Raw genomic sequence first — 27,840 nt, 5'->3', positions numbered from 1 at the left:
TGTAAATAGAATAAACTTACTTTCAGTTTAAATATTAGGTTTCCAAAATGAAAAGTATGTTTAAAATAATTATTCTGGCTCTAAATATTTATTTATTAATGAAAACAAAAAATCTCTAAAACGAAACGTTTAAACTTTGTAATTTGAAAGTTATTCACGTATCGTAAATCGGAACGCATTTTATGTCGAATGTCCGTCGGGTTTCCTGTCGCGTTCGCCGATTTTTTCTAATTATATGAATAATTACATTACAACTGTGGTGTTTAAATATTTTTTCATTATTAATGTGTGAAATTCTTGATTAGTTCCAAAATGCAACCCACTGCAATGCTTCCGAAACTCTCGGAGACAACTCAAACAATGTAAGAAACTTTGAATTTGAATTTTTTTAGCAATATTGTGATAGATAAACTAACTCATAAGCTCCGAGAAAGTGAAATATATGCAAATCTAATGCCTTTAAAATTTTGAATCATACAAATGATCATAGTAATTGATTATAACCTTCAAACAATTTAGATTGGTATTGTAAGAACTTTGACACATTATTTTTGTTTTATAACTTCAGCGCTAACCCGCTCTAGCTTTTTACGGGTCTCGCTACCAACACCCGGTTCAGATTACCGATTGCTATGGCCTGTAGGTTTTGTATCCTATAGTTCAAAGTTCTGGCTAGAACAAACTTGAAAAAGTTGTAAACAAATCTTTGTTAGCTTCTGAAAGACTAGTTACTAAGTGTAGTAAATAACGCAAGTGCTATATAAAGTCCTAAACTCAGTCACCAAATACTAAAAAACATATTATACCTAAAATTTGAATGCCATTTTTATTATATTGAGTTGAAATATTTTGATGATTTTTTAGTTATTGTATTAATGATTTTGGGTAAATTAAGATTTTTATGTAAACATGTGTGATTTTGAGTAAACATGTACCTACAATGTATGCTAATATAATAATTGTATTGAATTAAATTAAAAGTCAGTGTTGGTGAGAACTACAAAACTTTTTGAAATAAGTATTTTTTAACATATCGCATAACTTTATACTGTACTAGCATTCAATTGATTATATATTAGCCTATGAACTTTCTCAATAAACCGGCTGGATTGTTCTATTGTTAAATGAGTTCATAAATAAAATTATTAATATATATTTAATTTCAATCATTTGAAACATCTACAATGCTGCTTTAATCATGGGAAGTGTGGCAATAAAACTTGCTTTCATGCATGCACATGCTGTGCTCCATTGACATTAAAATGAGTTTTACTTCTTTCAGATCATTCTCGGAGGATGATGAAACATGCAGTTCTGAGGTGTACGCTTCTAATGTGGTTGTAACCACTAACCCCGGCAACCATAACCATGGTAGTTCTAAGATGAAGCTGAAGACAATGGTGGACTACCACTGGCAGCCAAAGTTCTATCCTGGACAACTTTTGGCAATACACATTAGTGGAAACTTTTTGGCTTACAGTATTATAGGTATTTTATGTAGTATAACACTTCAAAACTATAAAACACTTACTATTAGGTTCTGGCAAATATGTATCAAAGTAATTCCATACTCTACTTTCCTTTAATTTATGTATAATGTTTTTTTTTATTTATTTTACTTGCATCCATGCCTTAACATAGTCATGAGGCCCTATCAGGGCATAGCAATAAGAAACAGTTTGACCCTTATAATAAACACAAATACATTATAAGGATACTAATCAGTGTTAGTAGGAATATATATATATATAATATATATATATGTCAGAATTAGTCACTATTAAAGATCGTCAAGTGGATAAATCTATTATAATATTAAATAATTGCTCAGCCAATTGTTAATTCATTAAATTATGTGAGAATTACTGTGATATATCATGAAACTCAATGGAATGATGCGTACCTAGCCTAGCCTTTGAATTCTTGTAAATATCCTAGATTACTCCTGTACCTGCCTTCTAAGATCACACAAAGTCAGTTTACTCATTCTGAAGATCATAAATAAACTTGTGTTTTTCAAAATTTTCAACACATGTTTTATGCTACTCTCATTAAAATCTAGCTTTGTAAGAGGTGGAAATTTTGATTGAAGCTGTTTGGATTTTAATGAAACTTGGTACTAATTTTATTGCAGCCCCAATTGGTGCTAACTCTGGTACTTCTAAAACTCCCAATGGGATGGTGCGAGTGGTTTATAAGCCTAAGCCTGGTGTGGAGCAACGGGCTCTCATCAAGGGCATGAAAGGAGAGGTAACTATGAATAAAAATAATTTTTAATATATAAACAAATATACTAAATCAATCAAAACTAGCCCCAAAAAAAAGTTGCTTGTGTTATGGGTACTAAGATGAGTGATGAATATTTTAATGAATAATAAATATAAATACTTATAGAATAATATAATATAACTTAATATTTGACATTCGATTTAATTTTATGTGCAAAACATATTCTATTTTGTCCTAAACCAGTGATAAACTTAGTTGTAAAAAGTATCCATTTAAAATAGGCAAACTATTTTTGTTTGTTTGCTATTACTTCTTATTGAATATGACTTATTAATTGCTTTTGCGAAGAAACTGTGCGTAAAGCAATGCATTGCAAAAAATATTCTTTGGCAATTGTTGTTCAACAAATCATCATTATCAATCTTAATATAGGTTTAGGTAAGTGCAATTAGAAAACTCTCATACATGTTTCATTATAATGCTTCACTTCACAGTTATAACTGTAGGTGAAAGTTATCAAGTATAATAAAAATCATTTCACTATCATGTAAAAATAATATGTCTAGCAATGATTGATAATAAAAAATAAGTTTTGAGTTTAGATCAACCTTACCTACCTTTAATCAAGGAATTCTTAAAGTAAGGTCAGCGCATAGGTATATTATAATGTCTGCACTTCAAGAATGTTTGTATATTCATCAACAGGTGCAAGACCTCGCATTTGCTCACATTCAAAATCAAGTGGTACTGGCCAGCATAGATGAGATGGGAAACTTCTACATACATGAAATTGAAGTCAACGAAAGTGGTTTCTCGTAAGAACATTTATTATAATTTTTATTTTTTTAATATTTTTTATAATTAGTGTGGTGACCATAAAAATTATAGAGATTCTCATAGTAGCATTACTTACTTAAAAAGTTATCCTAGAGCATTGGCACACAAGTGTAAATAATATCCAAAAAATATATGTGTAATATGTGTGTGCTTTAGCAGGTGGATACGTTAATTATATCCCCTGTCAGGGGATACAATTTTTGTCTCCCACAGGCGCTAGCCCTGATGATAAAGTGTTGACATTGCAGGGTGACCGCGACGGCGGAGGTGCGCGAGGACACGGGCGTGGGGGGGAACACCCACCGCGTAGTGTGGTGCCCCTACATTCCTGACGAAGACGACGCCCCCGACGACGACGTTGCTCGACTTCTGCTCACAACACACGCCAACCAAGGTGACGATCTTCTGCTTGTCTAGGGCTTGATGTCCCAGTGTCCCGCAGACCGTTGCTCATCTCTTCTAACCCCTGGACTTGTCTCGATACTTGGTCGGGATTCCGTTGTACGTAGTGCGGAAGTTGTTTAGATTTCTCATGGTATACAATATGTTTTGCGGGATGGATGCTACTCTTATCCATTACTGCAGGGAAGTGGCAGATGATATGCAGTGGCGTTTCGGCTCTTTGACAGTCTTTATATATCTGTTATAAGCTTTAGCCGTCGAGATAGCCTTCTTGTTGAAGAAGGACTGCACTTTCCTTTAATAAGACTTCACAGACTACTCCAAAAACTTAACTTACCTTGATTGTCCTTGGCAAGGTTATTAAGGTCATTAATTTGATATTTGATTATTGTTATTTATTACTTTTTTTAATAACTTTTAATTTTTAAATGTATAACTTTGGGCTATGCCTGAAATAAAGAGATTGTTATTAATGTAAATACCACACATGTAAACACCAATTTTCATAACTGAAGCCATATTTGCTTAAAATCGTTTGAAATGTATTCGGCAGGGTAAATACGTATCTAACGCCAGGCTTGCAACAGGCGAAAATTCTGCAATAATTGCTGCCAAACGTCACTTTTGTATTTTTGATGTGAAATATAGGCGAGGGTTAGTGTGATTGTTGGCGTGGCGACGCACGCCCACGCTATATGTATTATACGTAGTCCATACGTATTAGTATGTATAGTGTATACACTATTACATATATACTGTATACAGTATCGTTTACTACTTTGCACACGTGAGGATAATCTGTGTTTTACTTAAAAAACAATTTTAAACCATATAATATATCCGTCAGCGATAATACAGGAAGTGAAAGTGTTGTGAAGTTAGCTATACTTAGTCGACATTTAGTAGTTTTTCAAAAAAAAGTTTGACAGTGCATTCCTCTTTCTATTGTCAAAGTCTGCGAGCTAATTCCGGTAATTAAATTGATTCAATTGTACAAAATCTCAGATTTTAATGTTCAGTGAAACTTTATAATGCCTTATAATAAAACTTTCAATGTATTAAGTACCTTTTTCCTATTGTCAGTTTCGTTTTTCTTACAAACGTAGATATAATAAGGGGTAAGATAAAATTTTTGAAAAGATTTTATATCTTGTTGCGCCAAAGAACTACAGCTTCTAACGCGTGTATTTAAGTACTAGCACATTTTTTTTGTATGCATATGCGACGTTTGACAGCAAATTAAAGATTATAAACTAAGATTTTCCTGGTTGATCAACACTCCTTAAATATAGTTCAAAGGTACATACAAAGATATCATCACAATCAGCCTATCTCAGTCTACTGCTGGACTAAGGCCTCTTCATTTGACCGCCATCTCGGTCTATTGCTGGTTAGCTGCATCCAGTTCTTCCCTGCCTTTACAATATCATCCCTCCATTGAGCTGGTGGTCAGCCTATGCTTCTGTGTGCAGTGCGCGGTTGCCAATCCAGAATCACTCAGCTCCACCGCCCGCCCTCCCGTCGACATATGTGGCCCGCCTAGTTCCATTTAAGGGCCGCTGCTCTTTGAAGGATGTCAGTCAATCAATCAATTTTGTATTTTGCTTGAACATGGTACATGCAACATGTTTACATCGGTGTTTATTAAATTTTATAAGTATCACATATCCTGCCAAGATTGGCGTGAAAAAATTATTCGTTTATTATAATATCAATTTTCTACATTAACAAATTACAAGTCACATTTAAATAATTAATTAAAAGTAAAAACACAAAAAAGGAAGGAATGAAAATATCGGATTAAATAAAAAATTAATACTTAATAAATAAAATGAATTCATGAATGTCTACAATTATAATAATTTTCCATTTAGGTAGTCATTGGAATGATAATAAAGTCTATCCAAAAGTTTATCAAATAAAACTGATTTGAAACGTGCAACAGGTAAAAGTTTCAGCAAGTGGTTGTAAATAAGTGCAGCCATACAGTGTGCACTTTTACTGGTCACGGTGAGCTTTTGCATCGGTACACATAACTTAAGTTTATTCCTGTTATTCGGATTTCTTATGTAACTAAAGCTTTTAAATAGATTTGGGTATTTTTTACAAAATAAACTCATTTCATATATATATAGGCTAGGTAAAGACAACACTTTCAGTGATTTTGATCTCTGCGTTGGGAATCCTATCTAATAGAGACAAACCATCATCGCTCTTTCCACTGCACGCTGAGCAACTTTGAGCCGGTGCCGGTGATCACCTTCTTTGTAAGGTTCTATGTCTCTGTTCCATATGTCACAACGATAATATTTTTGGATTTGTCGATATTTCGACTTCGAGTTGCATGGATCGTGGTCACGACTGAAACTATTATCGCGGTACCCGTTGAACAATATTTAAGGAATGTTTGTCGGCAAAGATCGCGAGATGTACGCTTGTCGCAAGGCCGGTAATGTTCGTTGTCGTGCTGCAGCGCGCATGTGGAACGTCCGCGCGGTGGAGGCCGCGTGCGGCGGCGGCGGCTGGGTGTCGGCCGGCGCCGCGCTGCACACGGGCGCGGGGCGCGGCGCGGGCACGCACGGCGGCGCCGTCATGGCGGCCGCCTTCTCGCCCGACGGCACCGCGCTCGCCACCGCCGCCGCCGACGGCTACGTCATGTTCGCGCAGGTACCGCCCGCAGCCTCGACACTGGCCCCGAACAGCGATGAAGCGGTGCGAAACGTCTATCATCATTTGACGGCCGATTGGCGCAGTTTGCAGCGACCTTACTTTCTGAGCCGAAGCAGAGTTCCCACAACTGGAAAATGTTTGTGTGATGAGCATCAATGTTTGCCAGTGTCTGGGTGTTTATATGTATATTCTAATTATTTATGTATATTATTCATAAAGATATTCATCAGTCATCTTAGTACCCATAACACAAGCTTCGCTTACTTTGGGGCTAGGTGGCGATGTGTGTATTGTCGTAGTATATAAATATTTATTTATTTATTATTTATTATCATCAATCCATTACCGGCGCACTACGGGGCACGGTTCTACTCTTACATTTTTTATTTTATTTTATTTATTTATTTCAAACAAGCACATAAAAAGTAAGCCAAAGAATACAGATAAAATCTGTGATTTCCACACCAGGGAATCCTGGTGTGGAAATCACAGATTTTATCGTCGTCGTGTCGGTCGTGGAAATCACCAGAATGAGAAGGCTTTGGGCCGTAGTCTACCACGCTGGCCAAGTGCGGATTGGTAGACTTCACACGCCCTTGAGATCTCAACCCTTCTAATTATGGAATCATAAACTTATTATAAAACGATATTTCTATAATATTTTCTATGTGCCTTTTAGTGGTACTTCTTGGGGCAAGGGGGTGAAACAACGACGATTGTAAAACCCCGCTGTTTTACAATCGTCGCGAAAATTAGTTGGCAAAAATAATAAAGACCGTGTGCTCCTTAATACGGCCAAGACAGTTTAGTAGGCTCAGAGATCCAAATATCCACTCGACCAACCAAACAGCTTAGTAGGCTCAAAGACCCGAATATCCACTCGACCAACAAGACAGTTTAGGCTCAGATACCCAATATCCACTCGACCAACAATACAGTTTAGGCTCCGATACCCAATATCCACTCGACCAACAAGACAGTTTAGGCTCAGATACCCAATATCCACTCGACCAACAAGACAGTTAAGGCTCAGATACCCAATATCCACTCGACCAACAAGACCGTTTAGTAGGCTCAGAGACCCGAATATCCACTCGACCAACAAGACAGTTTAGTAAGCTCAGAGACCGAACCCCTCGGTCTGCATATCCCGAGCACTAGTTGGGTGTAATAACAAGGTGCGCGTCCTGCAGGTGTACATGAACAACGAGAGCAGCCCGCGTTGCCTGCACAAGTGGCAGCCGCACGACGGCAAGCCGCTTAGCAGCTTGTTTTTCCTCGATAACCACAAGAACTACCTGACCGAGTGAGTATCGTTGCGCCACTAATGCCAGTTTTCACTATACTTAGGAAACTCTTAAATCGGATGCCTAATGATTTGGGTGATGCGAAGAGAAAACAAAAACGTTTCACCAACTCTTAGGTTAGGTTAGGTAGGTCTTTCTTTAATCTATAAAAATGAAAAATAAGATGAGACAAAATACCACCACGTGGCAAGAATCATAGTAAAATAGTGAGCAATAAGTACATTTGAATTAAATACTCATTCAATTTGCACATGCACGTTTTATAGTATTAATATATTTCTTATCCAAATCAATACCAAATCAATTCGTATTCAAATATTTGTGGGTTATAGTAAACCTTAAACCTTAACCTTCTGATATTTAAAGAACGTAAACTTTGTCTTTAACGCGAGGTAAATATAGTTTGAAAGTTATCAACCAAGATTTAACATTGACACGGCGGCATGCAGTGCAAAGCACGTTCCGACAAAAATACTTCCTACTTAAAATCAGAAATCTATCATCAGATTTCCATCGGAGAAAAAGTCGCGGGCATGCTCGAGTCGTTTTATAAAGGTTAACGTTTTATTTTACATATTGGATATAAGCAGGCGTTACTTTGCTTAATTCCATGATATATTGCGAAAATTTTGCTCAATTTGCTACACTACGCGAAAAGCAAGTGATTTATAATTCTTCAATCTTTATATTCCACACCAAACATATCTTCTGCAATGTACCCTCTACCTGCGTAGAGCAGGTTTCGCTCAGACACCGGAGCATCTTCAGATGTTGAATCTACAATGGGCAATTGTTAAGTTCATTTTCGTAAGAGGCTTTGTTTCCAATTATCCTGGCTAGGTCCTGGCTATGTATGACAGTATTAAGTATTCATTTATAATTTTACCCTCAAGTTTTTTTTTTTTACATAATTTCTGATCGTTTCGTCCGTGCCGTTGTTTGTAGTTTTAATATAACCTACATGAACTAAGTTGTAAATATTCTCATTGGCTGAAATTGTAATTTCTTTTGGGAAAAATAAACGTCTTTAACCACATTTAAATGACGAGTGTTCAGTTCCAGCGTGCAGTTCTGGAAGTTCGCGGTGACGGGCGCGGAGAACAACACCTCCATCAAGATCTGGTCGTGCAAGTCGTGGAGCTGCCTGCAGAGCGTGAGTTTCCAGGCCGCGCCGGGCGCCGCCTGCCTCGGCATGAACGCCATGCTGGACTCCAGCGCCAACTACCTGCTGCTGTCCGACTTCAGCGCCAGGTACGCACCTCATTCCGCAGAATTGGGAATCTACAGAAACCGTGTGCACGACTGGTATTGAAGCATCAAAAACCGCTCCACTTTAGTACAGTTTAAAATTCAAAAAATTCAAACGTCATTTATTTCAAGTAGGCCTAATACGAGCACTTCTGAAACGTCAAGTCTGTCCGTGTGACTCTACCACCGGTTCGGAAGGCAGATTCTACCGAGAAGAAGCCGGCAAGAAACTCGGCAGTTGCTCTTTTCCAACATCAAAAATTTACATTTTAACATTCATTTTTCTATCTTGTGAGAGATGAAAGCGGAGCCGGATGCTTCCAAGCAACCTTGTCATTAAGAAACTCATCAATTGTATAATAACCTCGCTGTAATAAATGTGTTTTAACACATTGTTTAAACTTATGCATTGGTAGGTCCAAAATTACCTTAGGAATCATATTATAAAAGCGTATACTCAATCCCACAAATGACTTCCGCACTTTTCGCAGACGATATGCAGATGTCACTAATTTATGACCATTTCTTGTAAGTCGTCTGTTTATACACAGTTTAGAGTTCGTCACTTCATACCATTTAGCAGTTGACAGCAATCATTTTACCTCTAATGTTCTAAACGCTTGCCACATTCTGCGGGTGTAGAGTCGCGCGCGCGTTTTCACTGTTTTTGGACCCAATGCACTGCATACAACTGCAAGATTCAGTATGTCTTAATTCTTAGCCTCATTTCTTATTGTCTTCATTTTAGGTAGTGACGTGAAGGCGCCATAATGATAACACTTTGAAAGCATATCGTTGAATAAAATGTAAAATAGTAAAATACACTATATCACATTTTTTTCAACGATATGATAGAAGTATATTTTAAAAATTACATTGTTTTTTGTACCTGATTATAATATTGCTAACTTTGGTCAAGACTATGAATTGAAATGAATTGGTATTCCGACAGCAGCGACTAATTAAATCAAGCGTTAACTTTTGGCTTCTTTGAAGATATAAATAAAAACTCTATATAAAATAAGATAAGAACATAACAATATAATAAAATAAGAACTCGGATGGGCAGCGTTTGGAAAACTTCGTGACATCTTTTCGTTCAATAATGTCCCTCAAGAACAACAAGCGTGTTGCCAGCGATGACTGACAGCTCTGAAACGTATTCGCTTACTATGGGCCTCAAAAAAAAGTCACAAAGCTTCTCCATTCTGTTTTCTGTAAGCTCATTTTCGCCAACTTCTGGAAACGATTTTGCAACTCTTCATGTCTTGTCAGAACATCTTCAAATCTGAGTAACTGACCGCCCTGTTTTCGCTTGCCGTCCTTGAATTCTGAATAGAAGATGCGTTTTTATAAATCTATTTAAAGTTCGACGGTATGGTGTCGTAAACCTATTGAAAACTTTGGACCTCGTGGGAGGTCACGGTATTTGGCATAACGCAAGCAGTTCGATAATATTTTCGGTTCCAGGAGCCTGTACGTACTGGGCATGGCTCGAGACGGCGAGGACTCGATGGCCTACTGCAAGAGTATATCGCAGTTCTTGCTGCGGTACCCCGTGCTGAGCTTCTGCATTGTCGATGCTGGTGAGTGCTCAAGCTGCCTCCTGACCTAACATTTATTACAACAATATTTCTTGCCAGCTTTATATAACACCCACCAAGCTGCATTGGAAGAGCGAGGTGGGTCTATGATCTAAATCCGTGTCCTTTAAAAGAAGAATAATTTGAATCAGGAGTGCTCTAAGATATTTTGGGCAAGTGTGCTCCTTAGGCTGCACCATAACTTATCATCGCCTGATTATAGCCGCCAAGCGTTGGTCTATAGTTAAAAAAATTGGTTGCCTGTAAAGTCGGTATACGGGCGAAAGTTTTACGTGACAACGACTTTGAGTGGTAAAATAATTTTAATGTGAATATTCATTCGTATAGTAGGAAGAAGGATGAAATAATAGTAACAATTTAAAACATTAATTTATACAAAGAATTATATTTAAAACATTAATTTATACAAAGAATCTCGCACTGAATTTCATATTAACAAAATTTTATTTTTACCTTTACACATACATACGTATTTATATACAAATATACGTACAATAACTTGCAATACATTTGCGTACAATGAAACAGCGTTGACTACAAAGGGACGCGTGCCTTTCACTTTTTATGTCTGTCTCTCTCGCTCTTAGGCGGGCTAACCATGCCCGAGTGGAAGGGACGCGTGCCTCTCACTCGCTCTCATTCTGAGCGCATAACGTGAGCGGAGCGTAACGCAGTTTCTTGAAGTGTCACCCGGCAAACCAATTTATAAGACGTTGTCACGTCAAAATAAAAGCAAAAGAGGACACATGCAGATTTGTCTTAATAAATTTCCGCTTGTTTGCTCACAGACTAGCAAGGTGTCGCAAATGACGGAAAAGTCGTCGAGGATATTATCATCATTAGAATGTACGAGTATATGTTAATTTTCATAATTCTGTCAACAGAAGAGCAACAGGGCAAGTGTGAGTCGAGCTGCAACGACCCCTTCCACAGGAACGGCTCTGGCGGAGAAGCGGACTCCCCCGATGACTTTGACCTAAACAATGTGAGCCGATGATATTTACTTCCTATTCTATAACTTATCAATCACCTTCGTTTTGTTATATTGTACATTGTATCCCTGTATACAACGTGTGACCGAATTACGAAATAATGTTGAAGGGTGCATAAGTATATTTCTTAAGAATTCAAACTATAAATATATTAAATCAAAAGAAGCATACAATTTTTTCCATACATTGTAATTTAAAACATTTTAAATGTTTACTTATGACAACACTATTGAGGATACAAGACCGACACGTGCTTAGTACCTACGCTACGCGTCGCGTACCTATTAAATTGACAGGAGTAATTTAATTCTTATTTAGCATGTGATGTTAGGGCTGTATCTGATTACTTTGAGTAAAAACTATGGCAATGGTTTACTCGAAAATTATCATCGTTTCGTTTACAACGTCGTAACAGGTAAGTCTTGGAGACAGTAGATAATGGACGTCTATAGCCTCTGAAGTATTATTTCGGTTTTCATTTACACGTTGTATTCCAATAAAAATATAAAAATCATCTAGAGTTTATAACGGGAAGCGTTCTTCACTTATTAGCTTTTCACGGGAAGCAAACCGTACAAATAAGAATAATGCCTTCTTTTTTATCACATAAACCAATGAAGTTTCCACAACTCAGTTATACATAAACGATAACTTTAACCAAGAATTGCTTAGGAATCAATCACGTAAGCTTAAATTAAATAAAAAAAAATAAAAAAAAACAAAACTTAAAGAGCTTATAATATTTATTTTGCCATAATTATTTTCCTAAAAGTGCAAATTTTGACGTGAAAAATGTCCGTCTCACTATATTTGTTATTGAAAGTATTGCACTCGCAAAAAAAATATATTTGCCGAATACCTCATCTTCCATCTAGCTCACGGAAAGGGAGGTTTACATCTAGCATTTAACATACGACATGCAAAATCAATAGAATTTAGGAGAAAAATTTAGTTCTGAATTTTTTTTCTCTTCACCCTATTTTCTCACCGTGTACGCCATACCAACAAATTTCATCTCCACCATCGATCTCCAACCGGCTCATTCCCGTTTCAATGCATTAAATACCTTTATTCTATCGTTAGTGTCGTTTTCTTTACAAACGAAGACAAATAAAATTTTTGAAAAGATTTTTATCTCGTTACGCCAAAGAAGTATAAATTCTAACGCGTGTACTTAAGTACGCACACGTTTGATAAACATTACAAAATGCGGCCCGGGCCAAGACGGCACGGCACAAAGGCGGCCGTATGTAAGTGAATGGATTCTGCCAACAGGAGGACGGCAACGGCTCGGCGGGCGGCGGCGGCGCTCGCGTGCGCGTGCGCCTGTACATCGTGCACCCCACCAACCTGCAGGAGGCCGAGCTGGTGTACGAGCCGCCCGCGCCGGCCGACCGCGTCCTGCCGCTGCACGGTAACAGTTCACCCGCAGACGTCCACTTGTTTCCAGCGGCTCCCAGCGACACGTCTTCTGTCCACCTCGTTGGGTTCTACCCACAGTTTGGATTTGTTTTTTTGAAGCCTCGAAGGTACTCAACTTATACGTGGCAGAAAACATAGTTGCCGGGCGGGCGTTCCACATCCTAGCAGTAGGCATCAGAAACGAAAATTGATGGTGATTCATCCCCGTGCCAAGTTAACATGCGCCAGAACTCTTTCCGGTCGTGTGGGATCTGTCCGTCCCATAGGACTATGAGAGTGAAGGGACGCAGGGGGATGATTACGTACACACTTGTGCACTCTAATTTCTCCCGCGTAGTTGGTAAATCTCTCTTAAGATTGACAATACTGGCCGAAATCTGTCGGGGAAAACAGACTGTTACTCCCGAGAAATTGTTTTTTTCCTTGAATAACAGGAATTCCTTGCGGAAGGAAACTGGTTGTATATAAAATAATAATTGGTCAGATCTCGAAGAGCTCACGCTGGAGGACGGCGAGGCGGAGGCGCCCGGCGCGCTGCCGTCCAGCATCATACAGCAACAGACTCAGCAGCTCAAGAATCTACTCATGAGATCGCAGGTGATTAAATAAAATACTTGTATTCAAGCTAATATAAAACTTTGGTTCCTTAACTAATTTCAGGGAACAGTAAATTTTCGGGGACCGTAACAATATAAAGATATTCCTTCGGTACATGTCGGAAGGAATCCCGAATAAATAAGTTAATTATTGTGAATATTTCGGTAGCGCGATGCATAATCTTTGTTGCGCCATCAAGTTGGTCGTGGAGGCTGCCACAAGAACTTTAGCAAAATAACAAAGCAAAATACATTATAAATTACGCGGTGACAACCACTCTAATAGTGGTAGAGCTAACCAAGAGTAGTAGAGCTTTGCGAGACAGCTCGGTCGTTGAAGTACTACCCACCTTATTTCTGCCGCCAAGGTTTAATTACAATCAGGGCATAATTACAGGCACATTGAGGCTTAAACATCACGCCTCAGGTAGGAACAATAGAAGAACAACAAATAATGTTTCATTGCTTGAATTGGCAGGTCCAAAATGACCTTCGGAACCATGAGATACAATGAACCAACCAAGAGCCAAACTCCCATCCGTTCTGTATCGTAAACCTTGAACGTTTCCTACTATTATTTATTTAGCTAAACAATTTTTACATAGGAGGCCCTTTCTTCTGGCCCTTATTCGTCACAATGTAGTGTTGGCACAAGCAGTCAACTCACTGTCCATTTCTTTCACACCCATATCCTCTTTCACACAATCCATCCATCTCTTCCTTGGTCTTCCTCTGTTTCTTTGTCCTGCCATATAACTATGTAACGTTCTTCTGGTAGCATGATTCCATTCGCATTACATGACCATACCATGCCAACATCAATAAGAGGCCATTGACTCAAGTTTTTAGTATACATTTCAACATATTACCTCAAGCCAAAGAACCTGTGTCAGACCAACAACAAAGTGATCTGTTTTTCTATTACAAGTTCTGTTACCCTAATATTATTGGTATGTTACCAATTCCTTGCAGACGCAACCAGGCAGTTTGATGGGTCCTCGACCGGAGTCACCCTCGTCATTACCACCGCCACTAAACCTGATGACTCCAGATGCTTTCAGGTATTTATAACTTACAAAGGACACCATCTTCACGGAAGCGTTGGATAACCAAGCGGTTAGAGCGTTGGTAATTACGATGACAACAAACAAAACATTAAGATTAAATTAAACCGCCTTTGTTTAAAAGCAAGGAAAAATGCATGCATTCATTTCAAACGTTTTAACTGTAAGTTTTTACTGTAAACCCTCATATCTTACCCCAATAATAACTTATCTATATAAAAGGGAGTAAGAAAAAGAAGAAGCTAGTAAGTGTGAGTCGCTGGCACAATTCTTCGTCTTCTTCTTTCAAATGTCTAATTACAAATGGCGGAAAGAGAAAGCAATGTTTAGTAAGGTAGTAAAAATTAAGTAATTGGGAAAGCTTGTAAGAAAATAAATAGATATTTATAAATAGATACACAAATGGTAAAAGGTGAAGTCAAGGTCAAACCCATGTTCTCGATGACGTGCAAATTTGCGCCCAATCACAAGCGGCGCCGATTGAAACAAGAGCTTCGTGATTGGTTGCAAGTAATACGCAATTTTGCCCGCTAGACTCGTTGCTTAGTCTTTAAATGTAAGGTGAATAAGTACTTACTCGTTTCCCAGTTCGCCGGGCAAGCGTGAAGACGACGACCCGCCTCTGTCTGCTACACCTGACATCTCAAACAAGTCTATACTGTCCGGAGGTAAACTTTTAACTATCTTTTAATCAATGTTTGCTTACAGCTTGTTTTACAACTGACCATATATTTTATACATACAACTTGTAAATGAAAACTTCTTACATTACTCTACGTGCTTTAGAGCTTCATTATTTAACTGTCTGTTTGAAACGCTACTAGTTTTTGAGTAAACCGCTGCCATGCTTTTTACTCAAATAAATCAGATACAGCCCTAACATCACATGCAAAACTAATATCAAGTGACTCCAGTAACTTTATTAGGTACGCGTCGCGTAGCGTGGGTACTATACACGTGTCGGTCTTTTATCTTCAATAGGATTCTCATAAGTAAACACTTAGAATGTTTTGAATTAATTTGTGTGGTAAAATATTTTTTTAATATTTTTACAGGGTGATTCCTTATGAAATATACTTATTCATCCTTAAATATCATTTGCTTGCAGCAATAAGGCCGCCTTTGCATGTCTACATTGTGTACTGTATACTCCTTACTGTTTCTTTTCCTGTATGTTATAAGTGCAATAAAGTGTTTCTTCTTCTTCTTCGCAATTCAGTTACATGTTGTATTATATATTTTAAATTAATATTTTTTGTTTTACTGATAGATAATAGTCATTGCGGTAGACTGGTGGTAGAGTCACTACAAACAGACAGACTTGACGTTACAAAAGTGCTTATATAGGCCTACTTGAAATAAATGAATTTTGTTTTGTTTTTGAATTGAGTAAATTGTCATGTATGCTAAAGAACGACTATATGAAATTCAGCATATATTTGCACGTTAAGTGCCTTTCGCAAATCGAAACACTATACCGTCATACCAAAATTGACCTTATGCCGCTCATGTTAGAATCAAATTATGTATGTCCAAACGTCATGTCTAATGTCTGAAGCATAAGATTTTTTTCGGCCAATTAACTCGTTCTAGCTTATTATACTTCAACGTTAGAGTGTATTAGGATCACAGTGTGGTATGGTTCAGGTTTAAATGAAGAGGTACCCCTTGGTCCGGAGAACAAAGCATCCGGCGGCTCCAGCCCGAGCCGCGAAGTTCAAGAGATCATGGGACACAACGACCAGCCCTTCTTCACAGACATGGTAAGAATGTTCACATCATATACTACACTTCGGGCCTTTATTGTTCTATAATTTCTACCTTATTCACTTAAAAGGCTATCTATAAACTCGTTCTTGACGCAACGCAGTTTATATTGGCTTTATCGAAGAATTTATACCCAATAAATATAAAATCTTATATCTTTAAACAAGCAATTCATGTATATATATAATTGGAATCTCGAAATCGGCTCTAACAGTTTTCATGAAATCTAGTATACCCCTGTATACTATATTTCATGAAAATCGTTTCGGGGGTGATAAATCGATCTAGCTAAGATTAATTTTTAGAAAATGTCATTTTATTTGTGTTTTCCGGTAATAACCGATATGGTGCAGACGAAGTTGCACGGGTCAGCTAGTGAATAAAAATTATAAAATAAATTGTTTGTTGCCAACTTAATACATTAGTTTTGAATTTAATCAGACCACTTTAAACTGCTACTACACTTGTTATCATTATCATCATATCAACCTATTACCATTGCAAACTTTTTTACTATATATAAGTGCTGATACAAGTTAGCTTGTATGAGAAGTAACTGACTTTCGATTCCCCGTACAGGGTACCTTTGCCTTTAATTTACTGCTATCCTTCCGACGTTAGGAAGTAGAAGACGCCACAAAACAGGACACCAGTCAAGAAACAGAGGCAGCGACAGAAACCGTCGCGCCCGTGACAGACAGTCTGGTGCCAACCGGACAATTCTTCAGCGCTGATTTGTTCAACTCACCGGAAAAACCGCCGCCACCCGCCAAACTCACACATGCAAGTCAGTATTCAAATACCGATTATAGTATTTGTGGCTAATGTACTCCGCCATTTTGATTTAGTGGTGACGTAATGGACTTTATTTATTGTTTTGTTTTGACGACTCTTACTACACGTTAGACAGAAACCATTACATTGTTTCATTTCTGAAGATCATAATGAACCGAACCGAAGGAAGTCAACTATTGATAAAGGTCTTAATTTGGCATTTATTTCGGCTATCCATCTTGGGTAGAATATGCAAGGTTTCCTTCTACTGGCCGAACCATCTTGTCGTTAGTAGAATACTTTTTTTTTTAAATATGGACTAGACTAGGACTCTAATCGCAACAGACGATAAGTGTTACTAAGCAGATTTTTCTTGATTTTAAGAATATCGTATTAAACTAAAACTTTTATATTTACAATCTGGATAGCATTCTTTGCTAAGAAAAGGAAGAAATTATAATATAAGACTATTTTATTTACTGGATATCAAATATCCAATAATTCCTTCTTTGACTACTACTTCCCCCATCTTCGTTTTCACCAAGATCTCATAACTCCATCTTTTTCAGACAGCGACACATCCTGGCCAGCAATATCGCTCGCGCAGATAACAGAAGCGAACCAGCGCAAAGCGTCAAGCGAGAAGTCGAGCACGCAGTCGCTTAGTGCGCCGCTGATACCGCTCGTCGTTCCAAGCGCTCCGCCAGTGAGCGATGTCGTCGTAAGCGTGCCCGAGCGATACGTCATAGATGAAGACACCAAGCTACGCTTGCAGTCGCTTGAAGAAAAACTGGATAATCTGACTGGTAAGTTGTTAACTTAGGAACTCTAAATATATCGGAATTAGGAAGAGAATATAGTTCATCTTACAGGTAATAGTCGTAAATATTGTTAATATTACCCGTAAGTGATGCAATTTTTTTAATTCAAGGTCATTTGAACTCTTAAATTGACACTTGATAGATAAGCAAAATATAAATTCGACTCTTTTTATTAACTTTAAAGGAAAATTGAAAAATATGAATTACAAATACCATTACCTTGTGACAAAAACCGTAGACAAGTTAGGTTGTAGCTGCCCCGTGAAAATCGATTTACCTGGTGAAATTAGACGTTACTCAGCCTTGTCCGTTATGAGTGAGAACGGGCGTTAGATATTTTTATTTATTTATTAGCTTTTGAAGGTACACAAATAGTACTATTACACGTAAGAGTAATAGAACTTAGTTATACATAAATGATAACATTAACCACAATTGCTTAGGAATTAAGTACCAAGCGTAATTTAGACAGTAAAATAAAATTTAAAAAAGACGAAAACAAGAAATGCTTATTTTATCATCATCATATAAACCCATTACCGGCCCACAATAGGGCACGAGTCTTCTCTTAGAATGGGATACATCCTGGCCGTAGTCCACCATGCTGAGGAGGGGTTAAAAGCGTAGTCCACCACGATATGGCCCAGCGCGGATTCACACGCCTTTGAGAACGTTATGGAGAACTTTTAGGCATGCAGGTTACCTCACGATGTTTTCCTTCACCTTTGAAGCAAGTGATATTTTAATTCCTTATAACGCACATAACTTAGAAAAGTTAGAGGTGCGTGCTGAGATTCGACCTCAGCCCCACGAAAGCGAAGTCAGACTCCTATCCACTAGGCTATCATCGCTCCAAATCTCCGTAATACTTATTTTGCCATGATTATTTTCCTAAAAGTGCCAATTTTGACGTTGGAAATGTCCGTCTCACTAAATTTGCTGTTGAGAGCATTGCACGCACGAAGGAAAGAGTTATTTGCCGAATACCTTGAACATTCAAGTATGAGTATGTAGTTATTAGAATGTATTTTTTTTTAATATGCACAACCTGCAGTATGTTATCCTTTTGTTTTCCTAATCCTAAAGCAGCCTGGAAGAGATCGCTAAGAAGCGATAAGGCCGCCTTTTGTATACTTCTTCTGTCTGTGTTTTTTTTTATCCTTCTTCTGTATATTTTTATTTGTGTGCAAATAAAGAGTATAAATAAATGAATAAATGGAGGTGACTTCGCCATTGCATATATTTTGCTTGTATTTTTTAAACATTGGCAAAAAGTGCACCCGATTTTAAACATTAAATGATATAAAATAGTTGAATTTCAATTGTAATTTAATTAATTCTAATTTTAATTCATTATTGTTTTTTTATTTATTTGTTTTTTTTTAATCTGAGTGCCTTTTATATAATTTTATTTATGTTAATCTCTCAATTTTGAATATGGGTCCCCGACCTGAAATAAAATAATTTTATTTTATTTTATTATTATTTTATTATTGCAGAGCTGATGACCGCGCAGGCCCGCTCGCTGGCGACAGTGCGCAGCGAGATGCAAGCACCGCGCTCGCTGCTGGACGAGTCGTTGCAGCGCACCGCGGACACCATCGACACCGCTCTCAGCGCCGGGTGCGTACACACCCTGCAACTCCCGAAAGTAGTTCCTTGGGTGTAAATAGTTGCTTTGGTGTAAATTATTGCTCTAACCAGGTTGCTTCTTTAATAGTTTTAAGTGACACTGTGAGATGGTGATAACAAAAAAAAACAACCGGCTAAGTTTTTTGTAGCTTCTTCGTAGACCAGGGTGCGTTGCAGTATCATCATCATCATTTCGACCCATTATCGGCCCACTACAGGGCATGGTCTCCTCCACCGTCGATGCCGGAATTAGTATATGCCTTTTGTAACAGTCTTATAGCGACTGTAGCGCCATCTAGTAGGAAGCATTGCAGTTTCGATCTACTTTTTCAAAGGTCCATATTACAATGAGACACGTTTGAAACAAGAAAAGCAATGTGTCATCTCTTGTTACATCATATTATCATTGGTGTGGAGTATAAGGATTGAAGAAATTATAAATTACACCACACAGATTCTCCTGCTTTTCGCGGAGTATAGCAAATTAAGCTTAATTTTGATAATAATTCATATACAGATAAACACCCAGACACTGAAAAACAATCATGCTCATCACACAAACATTTTCCAGTTGTGGGAATCGAACCCACGGCCATGGACTCAGAAAGCAGGGTCGCTGCCCACTGCGCCATTCGGCCGTCAATGAATTTGGATTTGATTAAAACTGTAGGTGGGAGCGCATCGCGCGCGTGGGCGAGGCTGCGAGCGCTGCGGCGGCGACGGCGGCCGGCAGCGGGGCGGCGCGCGCGCTCGAGCCGCTCGCGCATGCGCTGCAGCACGAGCTGGCCGCCAAGCTGTCCGCCACCGACCGCCTGCTGCGCGACAACATCGACAAGCTGGCCAGCAGCAAGGTGACGGACACGGGACTCCACGCATTTTAAACCGACTCGTCGGGCCATAAAGCTATAACGCGATAAGGATACAGTATAATAACGCTTTTCGCATCCCGATGTTGCTGCCTCGTTCCCTTACTATCCTTATACCATCCTTTGCACTTTAAATGAGGACCTTAAAAATCCGTTTGTCAAGTACTATCCGGTATTGCGTGCAACAATAATTTTAGGTTTTAAGTTAATTAATTTTTTTTACATCTGCATTAGGTTTATTATTATTGTACTTTAAAACTAATCTATTTTATGGGACTATTGCCTGAAAATATAGAATTATTGTTATTTATAATTGTCACAGACATGTGCACGCAATGCAACCCGTTATCGATACTAGCTAGTAGCTACGAACACGGGATCGATGCGTCATCAAACAATTCAAAATTAATTTATTATCATTATCATTATTATTATTAATACTACAATTTATTTATACACCTCAAAGAGAAAAAAAAAACAATGGACCCAACAAGAGGAAACCTAAAAAGTAGGATAAAATAGGCGGCCTTATCGCTTAGTAGCGATCTCTTTAGGATTAGTAAAACCAAGAGAAACCGATTGGTGAGGTGTATTATTATTATATACATACTTGCTAATAATTACACTAATAGTTATCTAGAAAACACACATCAAATAATAATAAAAATAATCATTTATTCATTTCTGTGAATGTCAATATAATATGAAATATTATTTTGTATGTAAAATCGCTGGTAGCCCAACAAATAAAAAGAAAAAAAAATCACAGGTCCTCTGCATTCTTTTACAGTTCATTTCTTAAAACAGTTCTTTTATTTACAGACGATAATGGAGCGTCTTAGTACAGCCATCGCGAAGTCTCTGTCGGAAATGGTGCGGGATTCATTCAGAGAGGCTTTGTTCGAAAGCGTTGTGCCCGTTATGGAAAAGGCGCACGCGCAGATATTCAGACAAATCAACCACGCCTTCCAGAACGGGACCAAAGAATGTGAGTCTCGGTAGAAAATCTCGTTTATTCTCGGGTATGTGTTGTATGTGGCACATGCGAATCTCATATCAAAAACGATTCGGATATCATCGGTCCATTTATTTATTTATTTATATGAGCCGCGCTGATATCGCTGGTGCCATTAATTTATAGACAAACTCCCATGACCATGGGCGTAGTCTAAAAAATGTATGAAATGAGAAACAGACAGACGTACAAAAATGAAAAAAAAATTGTTTTGGCTTGAGTATCGATTATAAAAAATTTTCACAAAACAGCCGCGGAAGATCTGGCCTAAAAAATCACACTGGCCCCTCATAACATTCTGAGATAGGTATATGGCTCTTATTTTATATCAATAAAAAAAATATAGAGTAACACCAAACTGTGACGTCAAAGAAATATAATTGTAATTTTTTTTGTAAGTCCTATTTTAGGCTACATGTAGGGGGACTAGAACTCAATTTTGTGCACTTGTGCATAAAGTATTAAGTTATAATTGCCTTTCTGGCTCTGGGTTCTAGTATTTTCGATCTTTAACTCCCCCTCGCCTTCGAGTCGGGTGACAATCCATCTCGGATAAAATGGATTGTTTAACTCCCTTGTAGCACAATCTACTTTTAAAAAGTTATTTGATTTGCCTTTCAACGATAAAAGTGCTGGGGTGTAAACTATTGCTCTAACAAGGTTGCTTCTTTAATAGTTTATAAGTGACAATGTGAGATTGTGGTAACAAAAAAAAATAGATGACATTTGACAGTGTTCGTTATAGTTCAGTTGCTGGAAATGAGTCAGTGTTTTTCGAGTCGGTTAAAGTTTTGAACATTAAGAACAATTCCGAGTGCAAAGACATTATTAATTTTTAACTTTACATTTTTCACGCAACTATAGTGCAGTATTCAACCGGCTAAGTTTGTTGTGGGCTTCTTCTTAGACCAGGGTGCGTTTGGAACCCTCGGAGCTTTAGTTTAAAGTTGACGAATGTATTTATCGCCTACAACTCACTTCTATGTATTAGAATTACTCCAGTCCAAATAAAAGACCAATCTCAGTATCATACACCAAACATATATTTCATCAATTACGGTAATAACATACTTCTTATATTTTCCATTTTAAACTCATAAGATAATTACTCTTTTACTGTTATAAGCTTCTCCCTATTTCCTTCTCCTCTTTCTTTTTAGAAATATCCCCAAAAAAATCCCAAACGCCCGATGACGCCCCGCGCCGTCTTTTATTTTCTATCATCTTCTTTCCCCGCGTCGCTTTAGTCGCCAGTCCTTCCAACTTTCGTGCCCGTACCGACTTATCCAAGAAGAATACTACTCAAATTTTGTCGAACATGGAAGGATTGATGACTAAGGTCTTTTATAATTTAGAGATACATTTTATGGATTTGCACATCATTTAGTATCGATAATCTAGCTAAGAATGGCATTTTACCTTGACGAAAATGCAAGTGACCTTACATGTGTTATATTTTACATGTAATGTACGCATCAAAAGTATGTGCCTATTTGAATAAAGAAATATTTGACTTTGACTTTGACTTTGACTTTGACTTTGCCTTGAGGAACTAAAATGAAAATGCAACGCAGTCGCGGCGAACACGGAGGCGGCGGCGCGCGCGGCGGCCGAGCGCGGCGGCGCGGCGGCCGCGGCGTCGCTGCGCAGCGCGCTGGAGCGCCACGCCGATGCGCTTGCGCAGGCCGCGCCGCACAACCCGCAGGTGTTCGCCGCTCAGATCAAGGACGTCGTGCACGGGTCAGTGGCCGCGAGGAGGCGCAGTGCCGTGCACTTTATACGAGCACTAAAGCACTGCCTATCCTACTTTTTAATATCTATACTAATACTATAAAGAGGTAACGTTTGTGAGTTCGTGACGTTGTAACGGGTAATCTCTGGATCTACTGAACCGATTTTAAAACTATTTCATCCATAGATAACTATGTTATTGTGGAGTGTCATAGGCTATATGACCCGAAAACTGAATAGAACTTTTTGTGGGAGTAGATTTACAAAGTAAGTCAGACAAAAAACGGTCGATAGAAATCGTTTCTTACGAACGCTGCCGTAACGCTGAGACATATATGATTGAGTTCTATAGAAAAGTTGTAGAGCTTGGTAATGCCTAAACAAAATCCGCGATAGCATATATATAACTATGTATTATATTTATAAATTTAAAATGCATATAAAAGTTTAACCGTAACCGACAGGATTTGAACCTGCGACTCTCGGGCAATAGCGGCCTGAGCGCTTTCACCAATTAACTTCGACGGTTAAAAAATCTTTTAATGAAATAGATTAGTGGTTCTAATATATTGTGAACAGTACCATCAATATAAGGTACAATAATCGCATGTGTCAAAAATAACCTTAATTCACGAACTTCATTTGCATGTAACTCTGAAATCCGGCGAACTAGAGTTTTAATGTTTTTGGTAATGTATTGTAATTATTAAACACTTCAAAATGAGATAAATTCCAAGAAGGCACCTTATAAGTACTATGTGAAACCAAATCCTGTAATACTACATCCGACATTCTCCCTATTATGTCTATGGACGGCCGGCTGGCGCAGTGGGCAGCGACCTTGCTTTCTGAGTCCTTGGCCGTGGGTTCGATTTCCACGACTGGAAAATTTGTGTGATTAACATGATTGTTTTTCAGTTTCTAGGTGTTTATTATAAGTATTTATTTCTATTATATTCATTAAAATATTCAATAGCTATCTTAGTACCCATAACACAAGCTACGCTTACTTTGGGGCTAGATGGCGATGTGTGTATTGTCGTAGTATATTTATTTATTTATCTTTTTCTATCATTTATTGATTTTCATATTTTTTTTTTCATTCTTAACAATGCTTACAAAAATTTAAAAAAAAACCTCCGCTTGCGGGGCTTTTGAATGCCCAAGCAACCGGCGGTCAGGGCTCCAGAGTGAGGAACCTCCTCACAATACGAGCCGTTTCAAGGACTACTGCCTTCTGTATCCGACCCTTGATCCAACAACCGAAATCGAAGCTTTTCGCGAGAAGACCATTGACTGAAACGACGACCGGAACAATAACGGTCGACTCAACATATCATTATTATTATATCATTAGAAATACAGTCCATTTATCAATCTCTAGCAATCTCTATCATTTATCAACACAGCACAATGGACTACACCCCACACATATAGTGTTAATAATATGTCGCTGATGATGCTCTGTAACACTGTCCCGGCTGTGACGCAGGGTGCTGGAGAAGGAGGTGTCGTGGTGGCGCGAGCAAACCCGCGCGGCAGTGCAGCAATCACGCGCGCAGTCGCCCGCACACAACGCGCCCTCCGTGGCAGACAGACAGGTACATCGAAAGTGTATTTTTTTTCTTCATCATCATCATATCAACCCTTACAGCCCCACTACAGGGTACGCGTCACCTCCCAGCGTGCTGGACCACGACCATAACCGCTTGTTAAGGCCGTGGTCCATTGCGGATTGGTGGACTCTCAGGCATGCAGGTTTCCTCACGGTGTGTTATTCAGTGATATTTTAATTACTCTCTTATAAATAATACTGTTTATAGTAATAATAATTCTTACAGCCATATACAAAAAATTATGAAATGGGAAAAAAATCTTAAATAATTATAAAAGAATTACGCGTCGTCATAGTGGTCAATAGGTCACCTCCTCAGCTCTGTGTTGCAGCACCATGACAGTCGGCACTTGCCAAGGGATTCTGCAAAGCAGATTTTCAGTAGGGACTTAAGGTCTAACGTAGTGCTTGTATACTCTTTGGGTGAGATATCGATAAATAACAAAGATAATACAAACACCGTGTATGTTCGGGCCACTGCGTGTACTGAACACTGCAGCGTCAGCAGTTAACGCAATCGTCGAGCCTTCTGGCCATAACTAGGACAGTGCACTTTTGGCTGCCATTCGACGCGTACTCATTATCAATTATTATCATAGGAAATACAGTCCACTTATCAATCTCTAGCAATCTCTATCATTTATCATCACTCCACAAAGGACTACACCCCACCGTGTCCTTTTAACTTAATTTAGCTAAAGAGTGAGAAGTTCTTTTAAGTAACTTCCGGCGGTCATAAGCGATGCTAATTCCGCTTCTGTGGTCGTGCGCAGATGCAGGTGAGCCAGATCCAGTCGCTGATGATGAGCGGCGACGTGAACGGCGCCTTCCAGCTGGCGCTGTCGGCGTCGGACCTCACGCTGGTGGTGGCGGCGTGCCGCGCAGCCGAGCCGGGCCGCGTGTTCGGGCCGCCGTGCCGCCTCAAGCAACACGTGCTGCTGTCGCTGGTGCAACAGCTGGCCGCCGACATGGCCAAGGACACGCACCTCAAGCACAGGTACGTGGCCCTGTACGTGCCGCTGTACGTGCCGCACGATATGGCTGTACGTGCCGCACGATGTGGCTGTACGTGCCGCACGATGTGGCTGTAGGTGATATTCGAAACTTCTGGGGTTACGGTAGGATTAATTTTTGGAGTTAAACTCCTAATTCAAAATTTCTTTATTCATGTAGGCACAGGCACTTATGAAGCGTTTATACATATTTGTTTACAAAATTGTACCGGGATGGTTATAACTTCGTTCGCCAACTTAAATCTAAAGCTACGAGGGTTCCAAACGCGCCCTGGTCTAAGAAGAGCCCACAACAAACTTAGCCGGGTAAATTTTTTTTTTTGTTATCGCCATCTTCCAGTAAATTTAAATTAAGCTATGAAGCTAGAGCAATTCACGCCCAAGCTTTTTTATCGTTTAAATAATCCTTAATATTATAATAGGATTTTTCTGTAAGTTTTACCCTCCTTTTGGCGAGCTATAAAAATCAGATGGAGGGTAAATTTTTTGAGTATGGATATGCGACCAAATTAATATCAACCAACCGAAAGACAGTGTGACAATATTGTATGACTTTTTAATTCGTATGACTTTATTTTTATGATTATTTTACCGCAACGTGTTAATATGTGCCATTAAAGATTAGATTTACAAATTTTTAATCAGGCGGCCGTACTTACTTTCGCTAAATATACTCTGCTTAGATAACAGGACAACGGACGGCTTTTATAAATACATTTTTTAGTGGCTTTTTTAGTAAGATGTAGAATTTTCGCTTATAAATATTTCCAAAACTTTGTAATTTTTTGAGTTATCTATTTTGATATATAAAAAATATACATAATATTTTCTCGTACAAGTTAATATAGTTGCAATTAAGGGGCCTAAACTTCAAGCTACAATAAAAATAAAACAAAAATAGCTCAAGTAAAATTGAATTGCTGCTATTTTCAAAACAGGATTGATACAAAGGTGAGGAGTATGTGATGCATTGTTTATCCGTATTATTTGCTGCCGTATGTTGTTTACAATTAATTTTTATACGTAAAAACACCTGTTTTGACAGACACACAAGTTTTTTTTATTAGTGCATTTGATCTGAATGATCTTTACACTAAATTTTTTCTGTCTTGCCTTGTAGTATAAACAATCTTTTAGTGTAAAGTATGATTTAATAATGTAAAAAATAATTAATATAAATAAAAACAAATCCAACAGCAAGAGATTTTCTTATACGCTATATAGTATTTTTACACTAAAAAGACACAAAAAGTTTGTTTAACACTTCGAAAAAAAATAATTCAAAACTCATTTATTTCAAGTAGGCCTAATATAAGCACTTTTGAAACGTCAAGTATGTCTGTTTGTAGTGACTCTACCACCGGTTCGAAGCAGATTGTACGGAGAAGAAGCCGGCAAGAAACTCAGCAGTTGCTCTTTTCCAACATCGTTTTACAATTCAACAATTTTTGTTCTATCTTGTGTGAGATGAAAGCGGAGCGGCGTGCTTCCAGGCAACCTTGTCATTAAGAAATTCGTCAATAGTATAGTAACCTCGATGTATTAAATGTGTTTTTATACATTCTTTAAACTTATGTAATGGTAAATCTAATATTACTTTCGGTAGGATGTTATCTATATATATAAACTACTTATTTTTTTTTTGTTAATCAAAAAAAAAAAAAAAGATCCGCGTTACGAAGTTCGCCGGGACAGCTAGTAGTGATATATAAGATAATTACTAAGAAAAATTATAATTTGGAGTATCCATATCCTCCGCAGATATTTAGAAGAAGCGATAATGAACCTGGACACGAGCAATCCGATGACCCGCGAGCACCTGCCCGGAGTCGTTCGGGAGCTGCAGAAGCAGATAGTGGCCTTCCTCGGCAACAACTCGGGCCACGCGCTCAGCCGCCAGTTCCGCATGCTGTTGATGGCCACCGAGGCGCTGGTGAAGAGCACCGCCTGACCGCGGCCATTGCCGCCCTGCTGCCGGTGTGCGTGCGCGCACATGGGCGCGTACGCCGACGCGCACGCGCACCTGTGATACAGTGACAGTGACCCTTTGTGACTCGTGATATAAAGAGCTAAGACTGTGTATAATGTAAAGTGACAAGACTGTGTTTTAATGTAAAGTGACTTTATGCCTTATTAACACTATGTTTAGAAGCGAGTGCAATGGTCCAGCGATTACTGTAAATCAATGTATGTTCATCTTCTGTTCCTGGGCCTTTTCCGCACTTGGTTGGTCTG

At 38.5% G+C, this 27,840-nt stretch overlaps 1 protein-coding gene across 2 annotated transcripts; it reads left to right on the top strand.

The window, feature by feature from the left end:
• Nucleotides 1-203: 203 nt before the first annotated feature.
• Nucleotides 204-27,840, top strand: LOC120637317 (enhancer of mRNA-decapping protein 4). Of its 2 annotated transcripts, none has more exons than XM_039909103.1 (24): nucleotides 204-362; nucleotides 1,283-1,488; nucleotides 2,135-2,250; nucleotides 2,935-3,044; nucleotides 3,315-3,460; nucleotides 5,942-6,135; nucleotides 7,332-7,444; nucleotides 8,508-8,696; nucleotides 10,164-10,279; nucleotides 11,182-11,282; nucleotides 12,565-12,703; nucleotides 13,196-13,308; nucleotides 14,280-14,368; nucleotides 14,960-15,039; nucleotides 16,019-16,134; nucleotides 16,760-16,925; nucleotides 17,482-17,718; nucleotides 19,233-19,356; nucleotides 20,036-20,216; nucleotides 21,054-21,219; nucleotides 22,821-22,986; nucleotides 24,470-24,578; nucleotides 25,366-25,589; nucleotides 27,367-27,840. In XM_039909103.1, the coding sequence occupies exons 1-24, from the start codon at nucleotides 313-315 to the stop codon at nucleotides 27,554-27,556; spliced, it is 3,441 nt and encodes a 1,146-aa protein (XP_039765037.1). In that variant the 5' UTR covers nucleotides 204-312; the 3' UTR covers nucleotides 27,557-27,840. The 2 variants fall into 2 exon arrangements, with proteins under 2 accessions (XP_039765037.1, XP_039765036.1); XM_039909102.1 differs by having other exon boundaries at nucleotides 8,502-8,696.

This window comes from Pararge aegeria, chromosome 3 (genome assembly GCF_905163445.1).
Source record: "Pararge aegeria chromosome 3, ilParAegt1.1, whole genome shotgun sequence".
NCBI classification, from domain to species: Eukaryota; Metazoa; Arthropoda; class Insecta; order Lepidoptera; family Nymphalidae; genus Pararge; species Pararge aegeria.
This window is presented reverse-complemented; position numbering and strand designations above follow the sequence as displayed.